General features: G+C 39.2%; 1 protein-coding gene across 1 annotated transcript; it reads left to right on the top strand.

The window, feature by feature from the left end:
* The first annotated feature begins 1,730 nt into the window (after positions 1 to 1,730).
* LOC127617652 (macoilin-2) lies at positions 1,731 to 16,779 on the top strand. Its single transcript, XM_052089675.1, has 11 exons — positions 1,731 to 1,974; positions 7,603 to 7,744; positions 9,982 to 10,108; positions 10,793 to 10,916; positions 12,746 to 12,924; positions 13,013 to 13,598; positions 13,929 to 14,087; positions 14,195 to 14,377; positions 15,153 to 15,273; positions 15,400 to 15,574; positions 15,742 to 16,779. The coding sequence occupies exons 1-11, from the start codon at positions 1,895 to 1,897 to the stop codon at positions 15,942 to 15,944; spliced, it is 2,079 nt and encodes a 692-aa protein (XP_051945635.1). The 5' UTR covers positions 1,731 to 1,894; the 3' UTR covers positions 15,945 to 16,779.
* Positions 16,780 to 18,411: the final 1,632 nt, after the last annotated feature.

Raw genomic sequence — 18,411 nt, 5'->3', positions numbered from 1 at the left:
CATTTTGAAAGAGCTTACGTAAAAACTCACAGAGAGTCCCGCCCAATTACCTCCTATTGGCCAATGAGCATTACCTGATTTGTCCACAAAAACAGCGATTGGTCAGGCTAGGAACACCTGTCAGCCGCCTCATTTCCCTTTCTTTGCTTCCGCGACAAAACAGGGCGCTGCGTATTGGCTATTTATCTTGTCAATCAAAATGACAGCCGAGTTACGCGGTTCTTATTGGTTCACTCATCTGTTAGTCACCCCTGCCTCGGGCAACTGTACATGTTGCCAAGTCCGTATTTTATACGCGGTTAAAAATAAATATGTAAATAAATAGGCTAAATAAATAAACTTAATGAATAAATAAAGAAATAAGAAAGAAAGAAAAAAAATGCCATCAATATCATAGTTAATGATAATATTATACTCTATATACTGATAGCCTTTTTGATGTTTTGTTTACACAAAGTTTTGTAGGCCTACATATTTTCTGTCAATTTAAAACATGCGCTATAACGAAACAACACACACAAACAAACATGTCCGTCTGCAGTCGTGGGCAGGACCTGTACAAAGTGATGTCACTTTGTACAGAATCTGTGAACGGCTTGTTCTGAGACAGTGCTTGTGATTAATGGGGATTAAAAAAAAGGACTGGGTGGATTTTTATTATTATTGGGTGGTTGTGTACACACAATGTCAACACACATTTTCTTATAGACAGTGCCTCACCTGAGTGTGTAGATGACATGAAGTGATGATCAGAGGTAAGTTACGTTGTTATCATGAATAATTCTGAGTTGTTTTGACAGCCAACAATGGGACAAGTTGAGCCTGAAATTCATTTTTACACCAGATAACACTTACTTGGTGTCTCGAGATGCCACGCAGTAGTGGCGTAGTGGGCTAAAGCACATAACTGTTAATCAGAAGGTTGCTGGTTCGATCCCCACAGACACCACCATTGTGTCCTTGAGCAAGGCACTTAACTCCAGGTTGCTCCGGGGGGATTGTCCCTGTAATAAGTGCACTGTAAGTTGCTTTGGATAAAAGCGTCTGCCAAATGCATAAATGTAAATGTAAAATGCTTAAATGGTGCTTGTGTAACTTTACCAGAGTAGATTATTTTCGCAGTTATTACATCATATTGTCGAGTCATGGGTCACTGCCCACGTCCACGAATGAAGTATGCCTGAAATCTGCATTCTCACATGCATACCTAAAGAACGTCCCATTTTACCAGTCGAGAAGTGCATCTTTTATCAAATACATTACATACTATGACAGTACGTTATTTCAAATGCAGGGTGTGATTATTTGGAGTCTCACAGAAACCCTACACCTACCCCTAAATCTAACCTTAGGAACAGCGAATGACACTCTTGCGAGACTTTCTCATTCACACTGCAATGTCGTGTTGCTCTAATGCTCTATATAACCGTATACTTTGGAAAACTCTTACCCTAATAGTTTTCCAATTTCTGACATATTTGTGTGGACATGCCCTGTATTAAATTCCATGCATTGTTTAACTCTTTTATTAAACTTATTTTAATTTGTTATTGATAAAGAATTGATGAGCAGTTCTTTAAGCTTCAGGCCAATATACAAATAATGAAGACCAACAAAATAAAATAAAACTGACGTTAGGGCGATTAGGTTGCTTGGTTCTTTTCCGGGATCTGGCAACACTGTCAACCAGCGCGTGTCACTGTGCGCATGCGCTGAGAGAAGGAGGGGTGGGTCTTCCACCCTGACTTTTTATTTATTTCTTTGTTTCCAGCAGAAAATATTACCACAGCGGTGTATTCCTCTGCGGGACTGTCAATGTTTCTCATCCGAATAAAGACAGAACCCTGGATCATACTGCTGTAGGTATTAAAAAGCCCGATTTAAGGGGGCGAGGATGAAGCGGCGCAATGCGGACTGCAGCAAGCTCCGACGGCCCTTAAAACGGAACCGAATCACCGAGGGGATCTACGGCAGGTACGACCCAGACCGCCCTCCGATAGATCCGTTATAATTCCCAGACTAAATAAAAATTAAAAAAAAATGTCCCCCTCTCTATTGTCTAAGGTCTCATAGAGGTTGTAAATCAGTTCCGTCAACAAAGCTGAATGGAGTTAAACAGCCGTCTCCGTTGTAAAGAATAAGCTACTGTAGGCCTCATCGATGCGTTTTGATCGAATGAAACCTGTGAAACATTGCGGTGTGGGCTCGAGACCCGACCGTAAGAGCCAGTAACTGTCAATCACCGGAATGATTGACGTGACAGGACCATTAGTCTGTCAGTAACAGTGTTGGGTAAGTTACTCTAAAAAGTAATTAATTACTATCTACTAATTACATCTTCTACAGTGTAATTAGATTACTGTAGTAATTACTCTTTCTGAAAAGTAATAGCATTACTTATTACTAATTACTTTCTAAAACCCCGATCGGCCTCGATCAGATGAAAAACACAAGGATAGACATGAAACGGTTCTTTTTAATTCTTTCAAATAAATCATATACAATCAAATTAATTATTCATATGCTGGTGGAATGCCTGTAGTGATGTCACGACTCACGATTAGTCACCTGTCTGTTGCCGGGGTTACTCGTGCACTATTTGGGCAAAGTAAACACACTTCTCACATGGTCCTTAAACTCTTGTGTTACCAAGGTAACGACTGACGTATTTCTTGTGTACATTCGGAGTCTGTTTTCAGCACCACAGTGAAAAGTAACAGTGCCGGCTGTCCCGGATTGGGGAATAGTTCAGTCCGATGGTGGGAAAGAGGCTATACATTTAACAGTAGACTTTAAATTTCGATTTTAAATTCACTATTGTTTTATATAGAATTGATCTAGAGTCTATGCTGTATTTAACACAGTTACATCAGAAGTAACTGTAATTAATGACTGAAATTAAAAGTAATCCCTTACTTTTCCAATGACAAAGCAGTTTAATTACAGTAATTAATTACTTAGTAATGCATCACACCCAACACTGGTCAGTAACAGTTACAGACCCGAAGGGAGCAATCGTTTGTGATTTGTCTTCGCCTCACAAGACCGTAATGAAAATTACTGTCATTTCTTTTGCAAATCTTATGTAAAAGTGTGACAGACAGCGAGAGGTTTATTCAAATATTTGTATTTTTTTAACAGACACCATAAGAACTGTGTAGATGCTTTACATTTATTAAGTTTGCCCAGTATTTCCTCCATAATTACTTTTTTAATACAGGCTGTTTTTCTTCTAGATGTTCATTATTAGTCATTTGAATTACCTTTACCTAATTCACTCTCACAAAAATGACTGTTGTGGTACTATCGTAAAGTGATTTATCAGGTGGTAATACCATGGCACTGTGTGATTTAATATGTACTTATACCATGTTATATACCAAGTACTTCACAAATTTAATAGTAGTACCATGCTGGTTGTCCAGTTCAATATTATGGTTGGCTGAGCCATGGGTTGTGCTTTTTATTGTGTTATCAGGTTTGTCAGGGAGTACCTGTCAATCAGAAGTGATGGGGTTTCTACACAACACTCAACAGTATTGCATGTTACTTATATTTGCTGTCGGAATAAGACATCATAAAGGAGTATTAATGAGGTGTTTAATCATCGTGTTGACTTGTGGTCTATCTGTGCAGTTGTTTGGGTCTATTGTCGCAGGTGTGTTGTGGGTTTACAGGTGGCATCAGTGAGATCCAGGTCACATAAGGACACATTTTTAGCTGAGTAAAGCTCACCTGTCGAACGCAACAGGGCAACCTGTTGAGTCACCTCTCAGAATGAAGTCCGGTCACAGATTGGTCATATGTGTTTTAGGTTTGATGAAAGATTGGCAGTAATTGGCAGGTATGTAAACAAGTGTATTAATGCTCAGGTACTGGTAGTCTGCAAGATTTGCATTTTATTTGTTAGGTTAGTGTCAGAAACAGTCATTGAATCAGTCACTTCTGCTTATGAAGGTTCTTGGTTTTGCCATAAATGTTTCAGTTCTACATTCGGTGTAGTGAAACAACATTTGATAAGTGTAGTGGTGTGTGGCATAGTGCGCTAATGCACACAACTGTTAATCAGAAGGTTGCTGGTTCGATCCCCACAGCCACCACCATTGTGTCCTTGAGTAAGGCACTTAACTCCAGGTTGCTCTGGGGGGGATTGTCCCTGTAATAAGTGCACTGTAAGTCGCTTTGGATAAAAGTGTCTGCCAAATGCATAAATGTAAATGTAAATTTGGTGGTTGAGTTTGATATGTGTGGATTAGTTTCACTTACAGCTGGGTAAAAATTGTGATCTTAATTTTAACAATCCTGATATCAGTTCTTAAAATTTTGTTAATTATTATACACTCACTGTGCACTTTGTTAACACCTGTACACCTACTTACTCATGCAATTATCTAATCAGCCAATCGTGTGGCAGCAGTGCAACGGATAAGATCATTCAGATATGGGTCAGGAGATTCAGTTTATATTCACATCAGAATGGGGGAAAAATGTAATCTCATTTATTTTGACCGTGGCATGATTGTTGGTGTCAGACGGCTGGTTTGAGTATTTCTGTAACTGCTGATCTCCTGGGAGTTTCACACACAACAGTCTCTAGAATTTACTCAGAATGGTGCCAAAAACAAAAACATCTAGTGAGCGGCAGTTCTGTGAATGGTAGCCAGGATCATTCAAGCTGACAGAAGGGCTACAGTAACTCAGATAACCACTCTGTACAATTGTAGTGAGCAGAATAGCATCTCAGATCGCACAACACGTCGAACCTTGAAGCGGATGGGCTACAACAGCAGAAGACCACGTTAAGCATATTATTAGGGCCATAGTGTTCGTTGCTCGGTGAGTATATATATTTTTTTTTTTCTTTTTTTTTTAAAATAGCATTATTGAACTGCCTAGTTAAGGCATTGTTGTTAATTACTTTTAATAATATACTGTATATTTAAAGTTAAAGTTTGAAGGTTCCTTGTGTGTTTACAGCATTAGCTGAGCATGATAATTTATTTCAAATGTATGGAAAGTGGACGAATATAACTTAATTTTTCTAAATGAATCAGAATCGAATCCAGTTGTATTGAAATTGAATCAATCAAGAGCTTGTGAATCAGAATTGAATCAAATCGGGAAATCTTTATCAATACCCAGCCCTAATATTGTTCACCCTTTTGACGATATTCAACATGGGTATCTCTATTTATTTGTTTTGAAATGGCTCCATTATGGTATGTAATGCTTTATTTTTATTATTATTATTTTTACAATCCAATTCATTCCAGATGGAAAAAGTCAAACCCTAAATTTGTTTCCCATTGCATGTCCTGTTTTACTTGGAGATTTGTCAGATTACACAAATGGGTTGGTAATGCCATTTCATGTTGACTTTAAATTAGAGAGTCTTATTAAAACATACTGTAGAAAAAGCAGAAAATAACTCTATTATCTCAAATCTCATGTAAACGCGGTTTTCTTGCTTTGTTGGATTTTTTTGTTTAAAATAAGCTGAATTATCAGTGTATTTACCATGTAAATAGTCTCATTTATGGCGTTTGGAATGTAATATCTGTATTCTAGTCGCAACTCTTGATGTAACAACCTGTTGCACGTGACGAATGATGAAAAAAATCACATGAAATACGATCTGACCATCCAGATTGAGAAGCATGAGCTGTGAATTTGGTTTGGACTGAGCATGTAAAAATCGGATTTCATGTGTTTTTGTCCTTTTCAGTTTCAGACTACAAAAACCTAAATGAAAAAAAAACCTATTGAGACAGATAGACCAAAAAAAAAATCAGATTTTTCTGCCTGTGAACATAGTGTTATACTCGCAAATCACCAAACTAGGCTAATGACACAATCTTTGGAAAACTTGATTGTAAAATAAAAGTTGCATCTCGATATTCGCCATAGTCGCGTTTCCAACAATTCCACACCGATCGAGGCTCGCTGGCATGCTTACGGTTTCTTTTTCCATGGTAGTGCTGTGAAATGGGATTAGAATCGACAGACTGAGCAAGTAATCCCGCTGAACTGTTTGTAATCCCGCTGAACCGCTGTGGAAATGCTACCAGAACCGTTACACAACGGAGCTCAGAACCGTTCAACCCAATGGTGGATTTTTTTTTAATGTTGCTTAATTTTATATTACCAGCAAAACCATCACAAACAACCCATATCATAAATATAGAGTAAAAGTGTCTATTACATATTCATCTGAAAGAGTAATGCTACTGCCGCAGAGAGATTACGCTATAACACTCCGCTTTGCTCACTGGGTAAATGCCTGGCACTGTTCCTGGCATTAAAGACGGGTTGTCAGAATTCACCCTTTCTCAAGCAGTTCTGCTGTCAGCATTTGTTATCATGCTTGGTGTTCGGCATGTTTGGCTCTTTGGTGATTTCAAATGTTGACAAAATGTTGCATGTGATTTCAAGACTGCATTTGGGAAATATGAGCATGTTTTGATGTAAAGACTAAAGAAATTTGTTTTTATGTAATAGAAATGAATTCAATCCTATTATGAAAATCTGAAAATTTCTATAGTTAATATAATCAACATTTTTCTAGTTATGCTCAGCTGTAAAATATTTCATTGATTGGAAACTGCTCTTTGTTTTGTGCAATCTTTGCAAACCATAAAAAGATTTAAAAAAAAATGCTTATCTAGTAATCATGAAAGACTAGTAAAGTCTTAATTTCAGGTGTGGAAACTCCATAGAACATAATATACACACATCAATCTTACAAAAGTGGGATGTGGAGCCAAATGCTTGTACATGTAGCAAAATGCAAGGATGATTCACTTTAAGCTTAAGAAGATATTGTTCTGTCTGTTATTTTTATGGATGTTATAGTGGTAAAACAAAAGAAGTAATATCTTATGAATCATCATGATTGTAAAGCCTTTGTAAAGAAAAGAAAGGCAGGGAGCATCAAAGCATCAGTTCTGGCTTTTGTGTTGTTGTTTTTAAATGGGCATCTGTCATTATTCTTTTTCCATTATTTAAATCTTGTATTTTTCTCATTTGCATTTTAAAAATTGGGTTGCATTTAAGATCTTTGTTTTGGATCGATCTGTCCATTGATGATATAATCTGTAAAGTTACATCTGTAACATGTTCTCATGTGTTAGTAGTCTGATTTGAGCTAGTATTTAACAAGTATGTCATCAGCCCAGATCGACCAGTCCAGGCACTCTGCATTTTTTCTTTATTAACACACAATAACCATCGCTGTCATTAGAACGATATTAATAGTGTCTTCAACACCTGTGTGAGCAGCACTTCACCTGTGCTGGAGAAATATGCAGATGCACTTAGATGATATGATTTTAAATAAGAGCTGTAATGAGCGTGCGGGTGGGCGTGCAGGCGTGCGTGTGTGTGTGTGTGTGTAAACACTTTGCTATATATTGGAAAAAGATCAATTTGATTAAACCAAACAGTGATTGATTGGGATGGATTTACCGCTTGGAGTTGATTGTAGTTGTAGCTAACTGTTCAGATGCTCAGGGTTACTTGTTTGGCCTTATTCACAAAGTTGTATGGTAAACAAATCTTGAAATGAAATAATATATGATAATAATTTCTCTTTCTGTCTCCCAGTACATTCCTGTACCTGAAATTTCTGGTGGTCTGGGCGCTGGTTCTGCTGGCAGACTTCGTGTTGGAGTTCCGCTTCGAGTACCTCTGGCCATTCTGGCTCTTCATACGCAGTGTTTACGACTCCTTCAGATACCAGGGCCTGGTGAGTGTGAGAATCAGTTATACTGCCTTCCACCGCAAAGTGTTTGCCCTCCAACTTTGCCTGAAATTCAACAAACCATAGCAGACAGACACTTCCAAAACCTTGTGAGCCTTGTGAGTTTAGTGTAGAGTTAATTATCATGTTTTATAAGTTGTGAAAATGGAACTCTTCTAATTTGTCAGCCAATTAAAAAGCACCTTTTAATAGTTTGCTATATTGCCTATATGCATTGTAAAGTCCAGCCTTTAAGCTTTAAATTAACACCCATTTTGTGTTGGTCAAGTGGATTTGTTTTTTTTGCCAAAATAAATATTCATTTATTATTATTTAAAGGTACTGTAATTGATTTTTGAGTTGTTGAATTAGCCACGCCCCCTCCAATACCCCGCCCTAAAAAGATAATTTTGAGACCAAAACTGAGCAAAAGAGCATCTTTGTTCCTGTGGCTGTCAAATTCAACAGTGACACAATAGCGCCATCAACTGACAAAAGTTATGAATCATAGCCTCAATGATCCACTTCAAATACAACACTATGAGAACGAGCTAAATGATTAACAGGTGAAACCCGTCAATATCTGTGGTCTGCGGAGACATATTTTTTTGCTACAGCTGTCTACAGCAAGTCTACAGCTGTCACAGAGACAGGTGAGATATCTCAGGACACTTATTTCACTAATATCTTTAAGGGAGTAGGATGATTCTTTTGCATACTTTTCCATGCAAAAAATCACTTGCAGCACCTTTAAGCATCTCAAGAGCAAGTAAACTGTATATGCCTGAATTATTTTCACTCTGCCTGGCAATGACAACATGTATAATAAATTATATGTGCCACATACTTTGAATAATTTTTTTCCCCAATTTGAAATGCCCAATTCCCACTACTTAGTAGGTCCTTGTGGTGGCGCGGTAACTCACCTCAATCCGGGTGGTGGAGGACTAGCCTCTGTTGCCTGTGCGACATTCAATCTGCACATCGATGTGCACGAAACCGCGGAGACTCACAGCATGCGGAGGCTCATGCTACTCTCCGCGATCCACGCACAACTTACAACGTGCCCCATTGAGAGCGAGAACCACTAATTGCTACCACGAGGAGGTTACCCCATGTGACTCTACCCTCTCTAGCAACCGGGTCAATTTGGTTGCTTTGGAGACCTGGCTGGAGTCACTCAGCACACCCTGGATTCGAACTCGTCAGCGTCAATACTCGCTGAGCTACCCAGGCCCCGCAAATAAGTTTTTAATGCTACAATAATGTAAAAAACACTTTTGAATCCACACTTTACATTGTTTTTTAAATTTCGACATGTATAATTATTTCAGAAATTAAGGCATTTTCTCAATATAGTAGCGTTTGGCCGTGTACTCGCAGAACAACGCAGACAGAATAATGCAAAACTATAATTGCAAACCACCACGTTGGCCACTACGCGAAGCCTACTTCATAAAGGTTCGAAGCAGAAAATAGTTCACCTGAAAATTTTAATTCTCTCATGATTTAATCACCCTCAGGCGATCCCAGATGTGTATGACTTTCTTTCTTCTGCTGAACACAAACAAAGATTTTTGGAAGAATATCTCAGCTCTATAGTTACTTACAATGCAAGTGAATAGTGACCAGAACTTTGAAACTCAAAAAAGCACATAAAGGCAGCATAAAAGTAATCCATAAGACTCTGGTGGTTAAAGCCATGTCTTCTAAAGTGATAAGATAGGTGTGTGTGACAAACGGCTCAATATTTAAGTCCTTTTTTACTATGATTCTCCACATTCACTTACAATTCTTGTTTTGTTCTTTGGCAATTCATATCGGCATTTTGCATATCACCACTTGGCTGTAAAAAAGGACTTAAATATTGATCTGTTTCTTACCCACACCTATCATATTGCATCTGAAGTCATGGATTTAACCACTAGAGTCATATGGATTGCTGCCTTTAAGTGCTTTTTGGAGCTTCAAAGTTATATTCAACACTAACTCGCATTTTATGGACCTACAGAGCTGAGATATTCTTCTAAAAATCTTCATTTGTGTTCTGCAGAAGAAAGAAATTCATGCACATCTGGAATGGTATGAGGGTGAGGAAATGATGAGAGAATTTTCATTTTTGGGTGAACTATCCCTTTAATAGTGTTGTGAAAATTCATCGCCTTAAAATGTATGCTAATGTTCATATCATGTAAATTTTGTATTTGATCATGAGCACTGATGCATCTCTCTCTGTGTTTCAGGCTTTCTCAGTGTTCTTTGTGTGTGTGGCATTCACATCAGATATTATATGTCTGCTGTTCATCCCAGTGCAGTGGCTGTTCTTCGCAGCCAGTACATACGTGTGGGTACAGTACGTCTGGCACACAGGTACTGGTATATTATTTCATGGCATGGTATATTCTCTCTTCATAATGCATGCAGACTGTGGCCTTGTAGCTGTAAGCAAGGTTATTTCCTCTGGTCTGACAGAGCAGCTCTGGATCTTAATGTAAACAAAAGGATTTGCCTCAAATGAGTCATTCACTTTCTTATTCAGAGCTGTGAATTGCAGAAAAACTTATCCAAGTCGAATTTCACACCATACTGAAGAGAAAGAAAATTTATTTGCAATAAGAAAGTAAAGTCAACTCGAGAAAACTTTCATTTTTATTATTATTATTATTTATTTTATTTTTCGTAAGCACAATTTCTGCACAAATTGTCACTGCCGAAATGCATCCGAACAGTTTACTTTTGAGTTTTGTTTTTGTTGGTTTTTTGGTTTAAAAAAAAGTCCTCCTCCTTTATTTTAGAAAATTATTTTAGAAAACTTCATATTTGCTTTTTTTAATTTTGAGGGGGAATATGACCTGAACGTGCTCTCTGCAGGTTATATTCACCCACAGAGTGTGTGCTTAGTCAATGTGAGTTTATTTATATTTATTTGTGCTATTCTTATTTAACAGCTGTCATGTATATTTCTTATGCTCACATGCTGTTGTACTGCTTTTGTCCTCTGAAATAGTGTGAGAGCACATGCTAACTTGTCATTCTCTTCTCTCATCTCTATAGAACGAGGGGTCTGTCTCCCTACTGTGTCGCTCTGGATACTTTTTGTTTATATCGAGGCAGCTATCAGATTTAAAGATTTAAAACACTTCCATGTGGACTTGTGCCGTCCATTTGCAGCACACTGGTACGTTGTTTCCCACAAGCCCCCTGTACATTGACAAATCACATGCTGGCAGTGATAGTATAATGCATTTTCAATTACTACAAAGCATCTATCAAAAGGCATGGGATGGGTGTCTCCCCTGTGAAATACCTAAAATCACAGTTAGTGCAGGGACGCACCTACATAAGGGAAAGGCCCATTATCAAAAAAAACTAATCTATTAAAACACACTAAAACAAAAATCAGTGATTTTAGGTGCTAAGAGACTTGAAGCATCACATTATAATATTCGATTATAATATATAGCATTACACACCTGTGTGTTTCTTCAATTTTGGGCACTTTCACGTCCCAGGGGTTGATTTTATTAATAATAAACAAACAGATGTAAACTTGTTTGTTTGTTCATGACTTGGAAACATTTTACCAGGCCTTCATCATTAATTTTGGTAGTTTTAAAATGCCTTTTGAAGTCAGAAGTTTACATGCACCTTAGCCAAATACAATTATACTCAGTTTTTCATAATTCTGAGTGCTCGCGCATGCTTTTTCAGTTCTGCCCACAAATTTTCTATTGGATTGAGGTCAGGGCTTTGTGATGGCCACTCCAATACCTTGACTTTTTTGTCCTTAAGCCATTTTGCCACAACTTTGGAGGTATACTTGGGGTCATTGTCCATTTGCAAGACCCATTTGCTACTGAGCTTTAACTTCATGGCTGATGTCTTGAGATGTTGCTTCAATATATCCACATCGTTTTCCTTCCTCATGATGCCATCTATTTTGTGAAGTGCACCAGTCCCTCCTGCAGCAAAGCACCCCACAACATGATGCTTCACTTCTCATGCTTCACCCTTTTTCCTCCAAACATAACGATGGTCATTATTGCCAAACAGTTCAGTTTTTGTTTCATCAGACCAGAGGACATTTCTCTAGAAATCTAAGATCTTTGTCCCCATGTGGACTTTCAAACTGTAGTCTGGCTTTTTAATGATGGTTTTGGAGCAGTGGCTTCTTCCTTGCTGAGCAGCCTTTCAGGTTATGTCAATATAGGACTTGTTTTACTGTGGATCTAGATACTTGTCTACCTGTTTCCTCCAGCATCTTCACAAGGTCCTTTGCTGTTGTTCTGGGATTGATTTGCACTTTTTGCACCAAACTATGTTCATCTCTAGGAGACTGAATGCGTCTCCTTCCTGAGCGGTATGATGGCTGCTTGGTCCCATGAGGTTTATACTTGCATACTATTGTTTGTACAGATGAACATGATACCTTCAGGCATTTGGAAATTGCTCCCAATGATGAACCAGACTTGTGGAGGTCCACAATTTTTTTTCTGAGGTCTTGTCTGATTTCTTTTGATTTTCCCATGATGTCAGGCAAAGAGGCACTGAGTTTGAAGGTAGGCCTTAAAATACATCCATAGGTTCACCTCCAATTCAGTACACCTCCTGTCAGAAGCTAACTGGCTAATTAGTTTTAATGACTTCAACCCAAGTGTAGGTAAACTTCTGACTTCAACTGTAAATTGTACTGTTTTAGCCTTGTCCTAGATCCAGACTTTCAATATGAATCTATGACAATACAGATAAAAATACAGATTATTACATGATTAGTCTATCATTTGTTTATAATCTAAACAAAGAGTGAGGTAAGCATAAACCATTTTAAAATGTTTATTGTGTGAAATAATTTCTATAAATTTTTCAAAACTTGCGACTGTCCCACAGTTGTGGCATCATTTCCACTAGTTGAAGAAACACCACGATATATTGTGCATCCCTACATCTTGTAAATTTGTACATCAACGCTAATCCAATAATCGCTCTCTTTTTTTATAATTTTTGCAGTATCGGGTATCCAGTGGTGACGCTGGGCTTTGGTTTTAAGAGTTATGTAAGTTATAAGATGCGTCTCCGCAAACAGAAGGAAGTGCAGAAAGAAAACGAGTTTTACATGCAGCTGCTCCAGCAGGCGTTGCCTCCAGAACAACAGCTCATACAGAGACAAGAGAGAGAAGCTGAGGAAGGTAAGGATGGAGGAATGAAGTTGAGAAAGAAATATAGTTTCTTGCCTGAACTGTTCTCTTAAAGTCTCTCTCGCTCATGCATAAACAGCAGCATCTAAAGGCATTCAAGATGTCGACTCTCCAGCTGTGCAAAACGGCTCAGCAGGCGGTAAAAAACCTTCGTCTAACACGTTTCCAGAGCTGGAATACAAAGAGAAAGGAGGGGGCAAGAACGAGTCGAAAAAACAACACAACCACAACCAGAACCATCACAGCAGTACCAGCAGCAGCAGCAACATCTTGCCGTCAGTGGACAGTAAAGCTCAGGAGATGGAGTACATGGAGAACCATGTGAACAGTAAGAGACTGAGCAGCTCAGATCTGCTGGGCAGCACTGAAAACCTGCTGAAAGAAGAACACTCATCATCCTCCTCCTCTTCCTCCTCTTCCAACTCCAACAAAAATTACAAAAATGCCAGCGGAGGAGGAGGGGGTGGGAGCTCCTCGCCCCGGGGGCACGGAACAGCCAACGGCAGCGTGCCGACCTCCTCCGGGCCTTCATCGGCCTCCGCTTCCTCAAATAAAGGGGACAGGAAACAGAAGTGTGGAGGAGGGAAGAACTCTGCAATGCACAGAGACCCCGTGGAGAACTGCATTCCCAACAATCAGCTGAGCAAACCAGAGGCACTCGTCAGGTTAGACACATATCATGGTTCTGTCTCAAAACCTAGTGAGCTGCCTAACTAGATGCTATTTTTGGCCATCATTGGAGTGTACGTCATGCCTGAGACAAAAATGCTCTCTAAGTAGACAGTTCACTATGTTTTCTGATTCACTTTAATCCAGTTGAGCTTGTTGAAACCTGGTATCAGGTGATCTGTTCACAAGTGGTAAGGTGAGACAGATCACCGATTACACTACATGTGTCGACATGACAAGCGGAGATTCTCAGATTTTGTGACTACATACATCACTCATTACGCCAGTGCTTTACTGCTTGTTGATGGAGTGTGTGTGTGTTTCAGGCTGGAGCAGGATGTTAAGAAGCTGAAGGCTGACCTGCAGGCGAGCAGACAGACAGAACAGGATCTGCGCAGTCAGCTGGGCTCTCTGGGCAGCTCTGAACGCAGCATACGCTCTGAGCTGGGACAGCTGCGACAGGAGAACGAACTACTGCAGAACAAGTGAGACATACCTCCTTCTGTCTGCTCTTTAAGAGTACCCAGAGGAGTGCACCTGTATTAATAGAGTGTGTGTGTGTGTGTGTGTGTGTGTCTGTGTGTGTTTTCAGACTTCATAACGCTGTACAGGCGAAGCAGAAGGATAAGCAGACAGTGGGGCAGCTGGAGAAGCGGCTGAAGGCAGAACAGGAGGCTCGTGCTGCAGCAGAGAAACTGTTGGCAGAGGAAAAGAAACGCAAGAAACTAGAGGAGGCCACAGCGGCCCGTGCAGTCGCTCTCGCAGCTGCAACCAGGTGCGCATGACACATCTAACCAGCCATTTTCCATTCATTGATGAGCCAAACCCATCTGACACAGGACAGATCCAAAGAGACCCAATTTATGGCATGACTCAATTTTGACAAAATGTGTAGTAACTGCGTTTTTGCCTTTGCATTCCACTCCATTATATATCATTCATTCTATTCTTTTCCATTATATTCCATTCTCTTCTATTACATGTCATGCATGTCTCTTCCATTGTATGCTATTCCATAACATGCATTCCATTCTATACTATTTCTATTCTATTTCATAACTTGCATTCCATTCCTTCAACAACTTTTACTCAATTCTATTCTGTTCCATAACACACATTCCATTCCATCAACTTTATTCTTTTCTATAACATGCATTCCATTCCATCAACTTTATTCTTTTCTATAACATGCATTCCATTCCATCAATTTTTTTCAGTTCTGTTGTATTCTATTCTGATTTATTTCCATAACATATACAGTATTTCATTCCATTAACTTCTTCTATGACATTCCATATTATGCATTCTATTCTATTTCATAACAAGTATATCATTAAATCAATTTATTCTATTCTATTCCATTCCATAACATGCATTTCATTCAATTAACAACTTATTTTCTATTCTATTCCACAACATTATTATATTATATTATATTACATGCATTCCAGCAACTATTTCTATTATATTATTTTACATTACATAACAGTGTGTGTTGCGAAAAGCGCTATACAAATTAAAGTGTGTGTGTGTGTCTGTCTGTCTGTCAGAGGTGAGTGCACAGAGTCTCTGAGGAGGAGGATATCTGAGCTGGAGACGGAATGTAAGAAGCTCACACTGGACATCAAGGTAAAGGAGGATCAAATCAGAGAGCTGGAGCTCAAAGTCCAGGTAAGGAGATGTTCATGTGTTCATTCACTCAGTGTCTCCTTCAACATCTCCTGTTTCTTCTGGAAATGGAGAAAAAGCACCTAAATAAATGTTTTTCTGATTCCTCTGTCTGTAATGTCTCTGTAGGAGCTGCATAAATATAAGGAGATTGAAAAAGACACAGAGGTTCTGATGTCAGCACTGTCAGCAATGCAGGATAAAACCCAGCACCTGGAAAACAGCCTCAGCGCAGAGACCCGAATCAAGCTGGACCTCTTCTCTGCCCTTGGAGATGCCAAGAGACAGCTGGAGATTGCACAAGGTCTAACATCCCGTTCTGCTGTCCGAATTACCCACATTAAAGTTTAGCTTTTGTCTTTGAGCACCACTTAATACATAGCTAAAAATCTTTGGTGCACAGCTGTTTTAAAAAGTTAGTTCACCCAAACTGGAGAATTCTGTCATCATTTAACAACACCTTCTTTTTAGGTCAAATTCTGCAGAAAGACCAGGAGATAAAAGACCTGAAACAGAAGATCGCAGAAGTGATGGCCGTCATGCCCAGCGTGGTCTATTCAGCAGATACAGGCAGCATGACCCCAGTCACACCCCATTACTCCTCCAAGTTCATGGACACCAGTCCATCAGGCCTGGATCCAAATGCATCTGTTTACCAGCCCTTGAAAAAATGAATGCTTGTTACCAACCACAACAGACCTCCTCTCACACACACACACACACACACACACACACACACACACACACACACACACACAGTCCTCTCTGGTTGTTTCTTTTCCTCCATAGGCCCAGATTCAGTTCATCTTTTGGCATGTCTGTGGCTCAGATTGCATTTTTTTGTTTTTCTTCAGTTTTTCGTCTTCTATTACTACAGCTTCTTGCCTGGTCAGAAGGATGTTGTATTGTGTGACTGTATTTGTTGTAGTAAAAAAAAAAAAAAGACAAAAAAGAAGACTTTTAAGGGACATCACACTGCTGTTTTTTTCTCTTGTAAATGTCTAGAAACCTCACAGAAGTCAGTGAGTATCTTCCCGCAGTCAATTCAGAGACCTCTCGCTTCAGGTTTTTGTTCCTCTATTTTGGATTTCAGCCTTGATTTACTTTTCGGGGAAGGAAATCAGGCAAGTGTGAGATCTGTTGTCCCAGGTGCTCTACCCCATATCAGAGGTCAAGAGGATTTATTCTCTAGAATGTCACCTAAGTAACTAAGATGACAAGAATGTAATACAATGTTGAACTTGTCTCAAAAAACCCAAAACTCATGTCTGTATCAAACTGCAAAATATGACCAAATTAACAAATTTTTTATCAGTATCTCAGAAATGGACAACTCTTGATTTTCTTGACTTGTAGGACGGTCCGAAGCTTCACCTTCGATATGGATTGCTGTCCAGTTACGTTATAAACCACACACCACAAACTTGCAGATTGTTTCTGAGAAGTCCAATAATAACAGTTAATCAGTGCCTTCATATGGGACCTCATTGGTGGAAATGAAAGACCCCCCTCTCCAGCCATGCTTCAACCAACATCCCATTTAGGCAACCTTTTGCAAACAGATCACCAGCTGTTCACTGGCTGTTTAGGTCCTCTTACATGCTTGAAAATGCGGTCATTTGTTTACATTTATTTATTTATCCAGCATTGCACTATTGCATTGTTGACTTCAACAAGCTTGTAAGGGAATATGTTCAGTATGAAACACAGAACCCACCCCCACCCCTTGATTTCATATTGTATTGACCATCTTTCAGTATCAGATGAAAAGCTAGTGTTGTCCAGTGCCAACGATGTGGAAAGGCTGTACATTTGCTGCACAAGAAAAGTGTTTCAGACCCATCAGGTTACTGGCTGGTCCAATGATCAAAGCTGGTGGAGCGTAGTAGTTATTGGTATGTGTATACACATACAATTGGTCTTGTTTGCATGAATGCTTTGATGTGCCACTTGATGGCGCTATTGCGTTGAGAAAGTATTGCAACTTCACACTCTTAAGTCTGAAGCTGTTAGGCTATAGTAGACCAAGACTGGGATGTGTTTTCAGTGGATCAACATCACTCTCAATATGTCAATTAATACAGAGCTATAGACTCCATCGATGGCTGGTAAACATCGAGTATTACTGGGCTGAATGGAGAATGTCCCAAGCCAACCTTCCTTACAAGCTTCAGATTTGTGTTAGCACAGATTTTGCCAACTCAAGGAAGCATTTCAATATTCAAGCCAGTTCCCTCAAAAATTTGAGCTCCACTGCTGGATCAAGCGTTACTCTGCTAGTCATCTTAGCAGTAGAATTCTGGTGTGGGTCGTTTCAGAAGAGGAGAAAGTTATTGTGTTTAGTATGCCATTTGATTTTTGATGGGTGGGAGGGAGTGTTGGGGTAGCCAGATTCAGTCCTATGTGGTATTGTAGTGCTCCGAGATTGTTGTTGTTTTTCGGTGTCTGTGTTTTTTGAACTATGATGTGATTGAGGAAGTGAGAATGTTTACGATGTCAAAGTGGTTTAAGTGAACCAGGATACAAAGAGAAAGATATTTCGTTTTCTTTGCCTGCCGTCATTGCTCTCTTCCTATCTGTTTTTCAGCCAAACCTCGGCTGCGCTCTCAGTCTCTGTGAGGTTTCAAGTAATAAAATGTTTTTTTCTGGCATTTCAATGTCCCTTGTGTTTTGTGTTTTGTCCATTGATTGTTGTGAGTAAATGCAAGAAGGCCTGGGACAACATTTTTGATTGGTGGGCCAACACACTTTCGAAAAAAGTGTGTAGAGTCCGTCTGGGCCTACAAATGAGTGTATTGGTTAAATATTGAAATAATTTTGTAAGGTAAATACAAATTTGTACATGTTTGCTGCAAACGTTTTTCCCATCTCGTGCCTTTAGATTCTCAGAGTGATCTAAAAGCGTCTTGAGTGTGACATCTCTCATGCATAAGGGCTTATTAAGTGCATGAATAAATGACAGCCATTCATATTAAACATCTCTTTTTATAACCAAGCTGACACTATTAACCTCTTTACATGAGATGAATCTTGCTAAATTGATGTGTGCACATAACACCAATATTTATTTCTTTAGATTAGACTGACACAAGGACAAGAATTTTCATAGCATTACTGCTGAACTGTCTTAATGGACTTAAA

The sequence above is a fragment of the Xyrauchen texanus genome, chromosome 24 (assembly GCF_025860055.1).
Source record: "Xyrauchen texanus isolate HMW12.3.18 chromosome 24, RBS_HiC_50CHRs, whole genome shotgun sequence".
NCBI classification, from domain to species: Eukaryota; Metazoa; Chordata; class Actinopteri; order Cypriniformes; family Catostomidae; genus Xyrauchen; species Xyrauchen texanus.
Note: the sequence above shows the minus strand (reverse complement) of the source record. Positions and strands in the feature narration are given on the sequence as shown.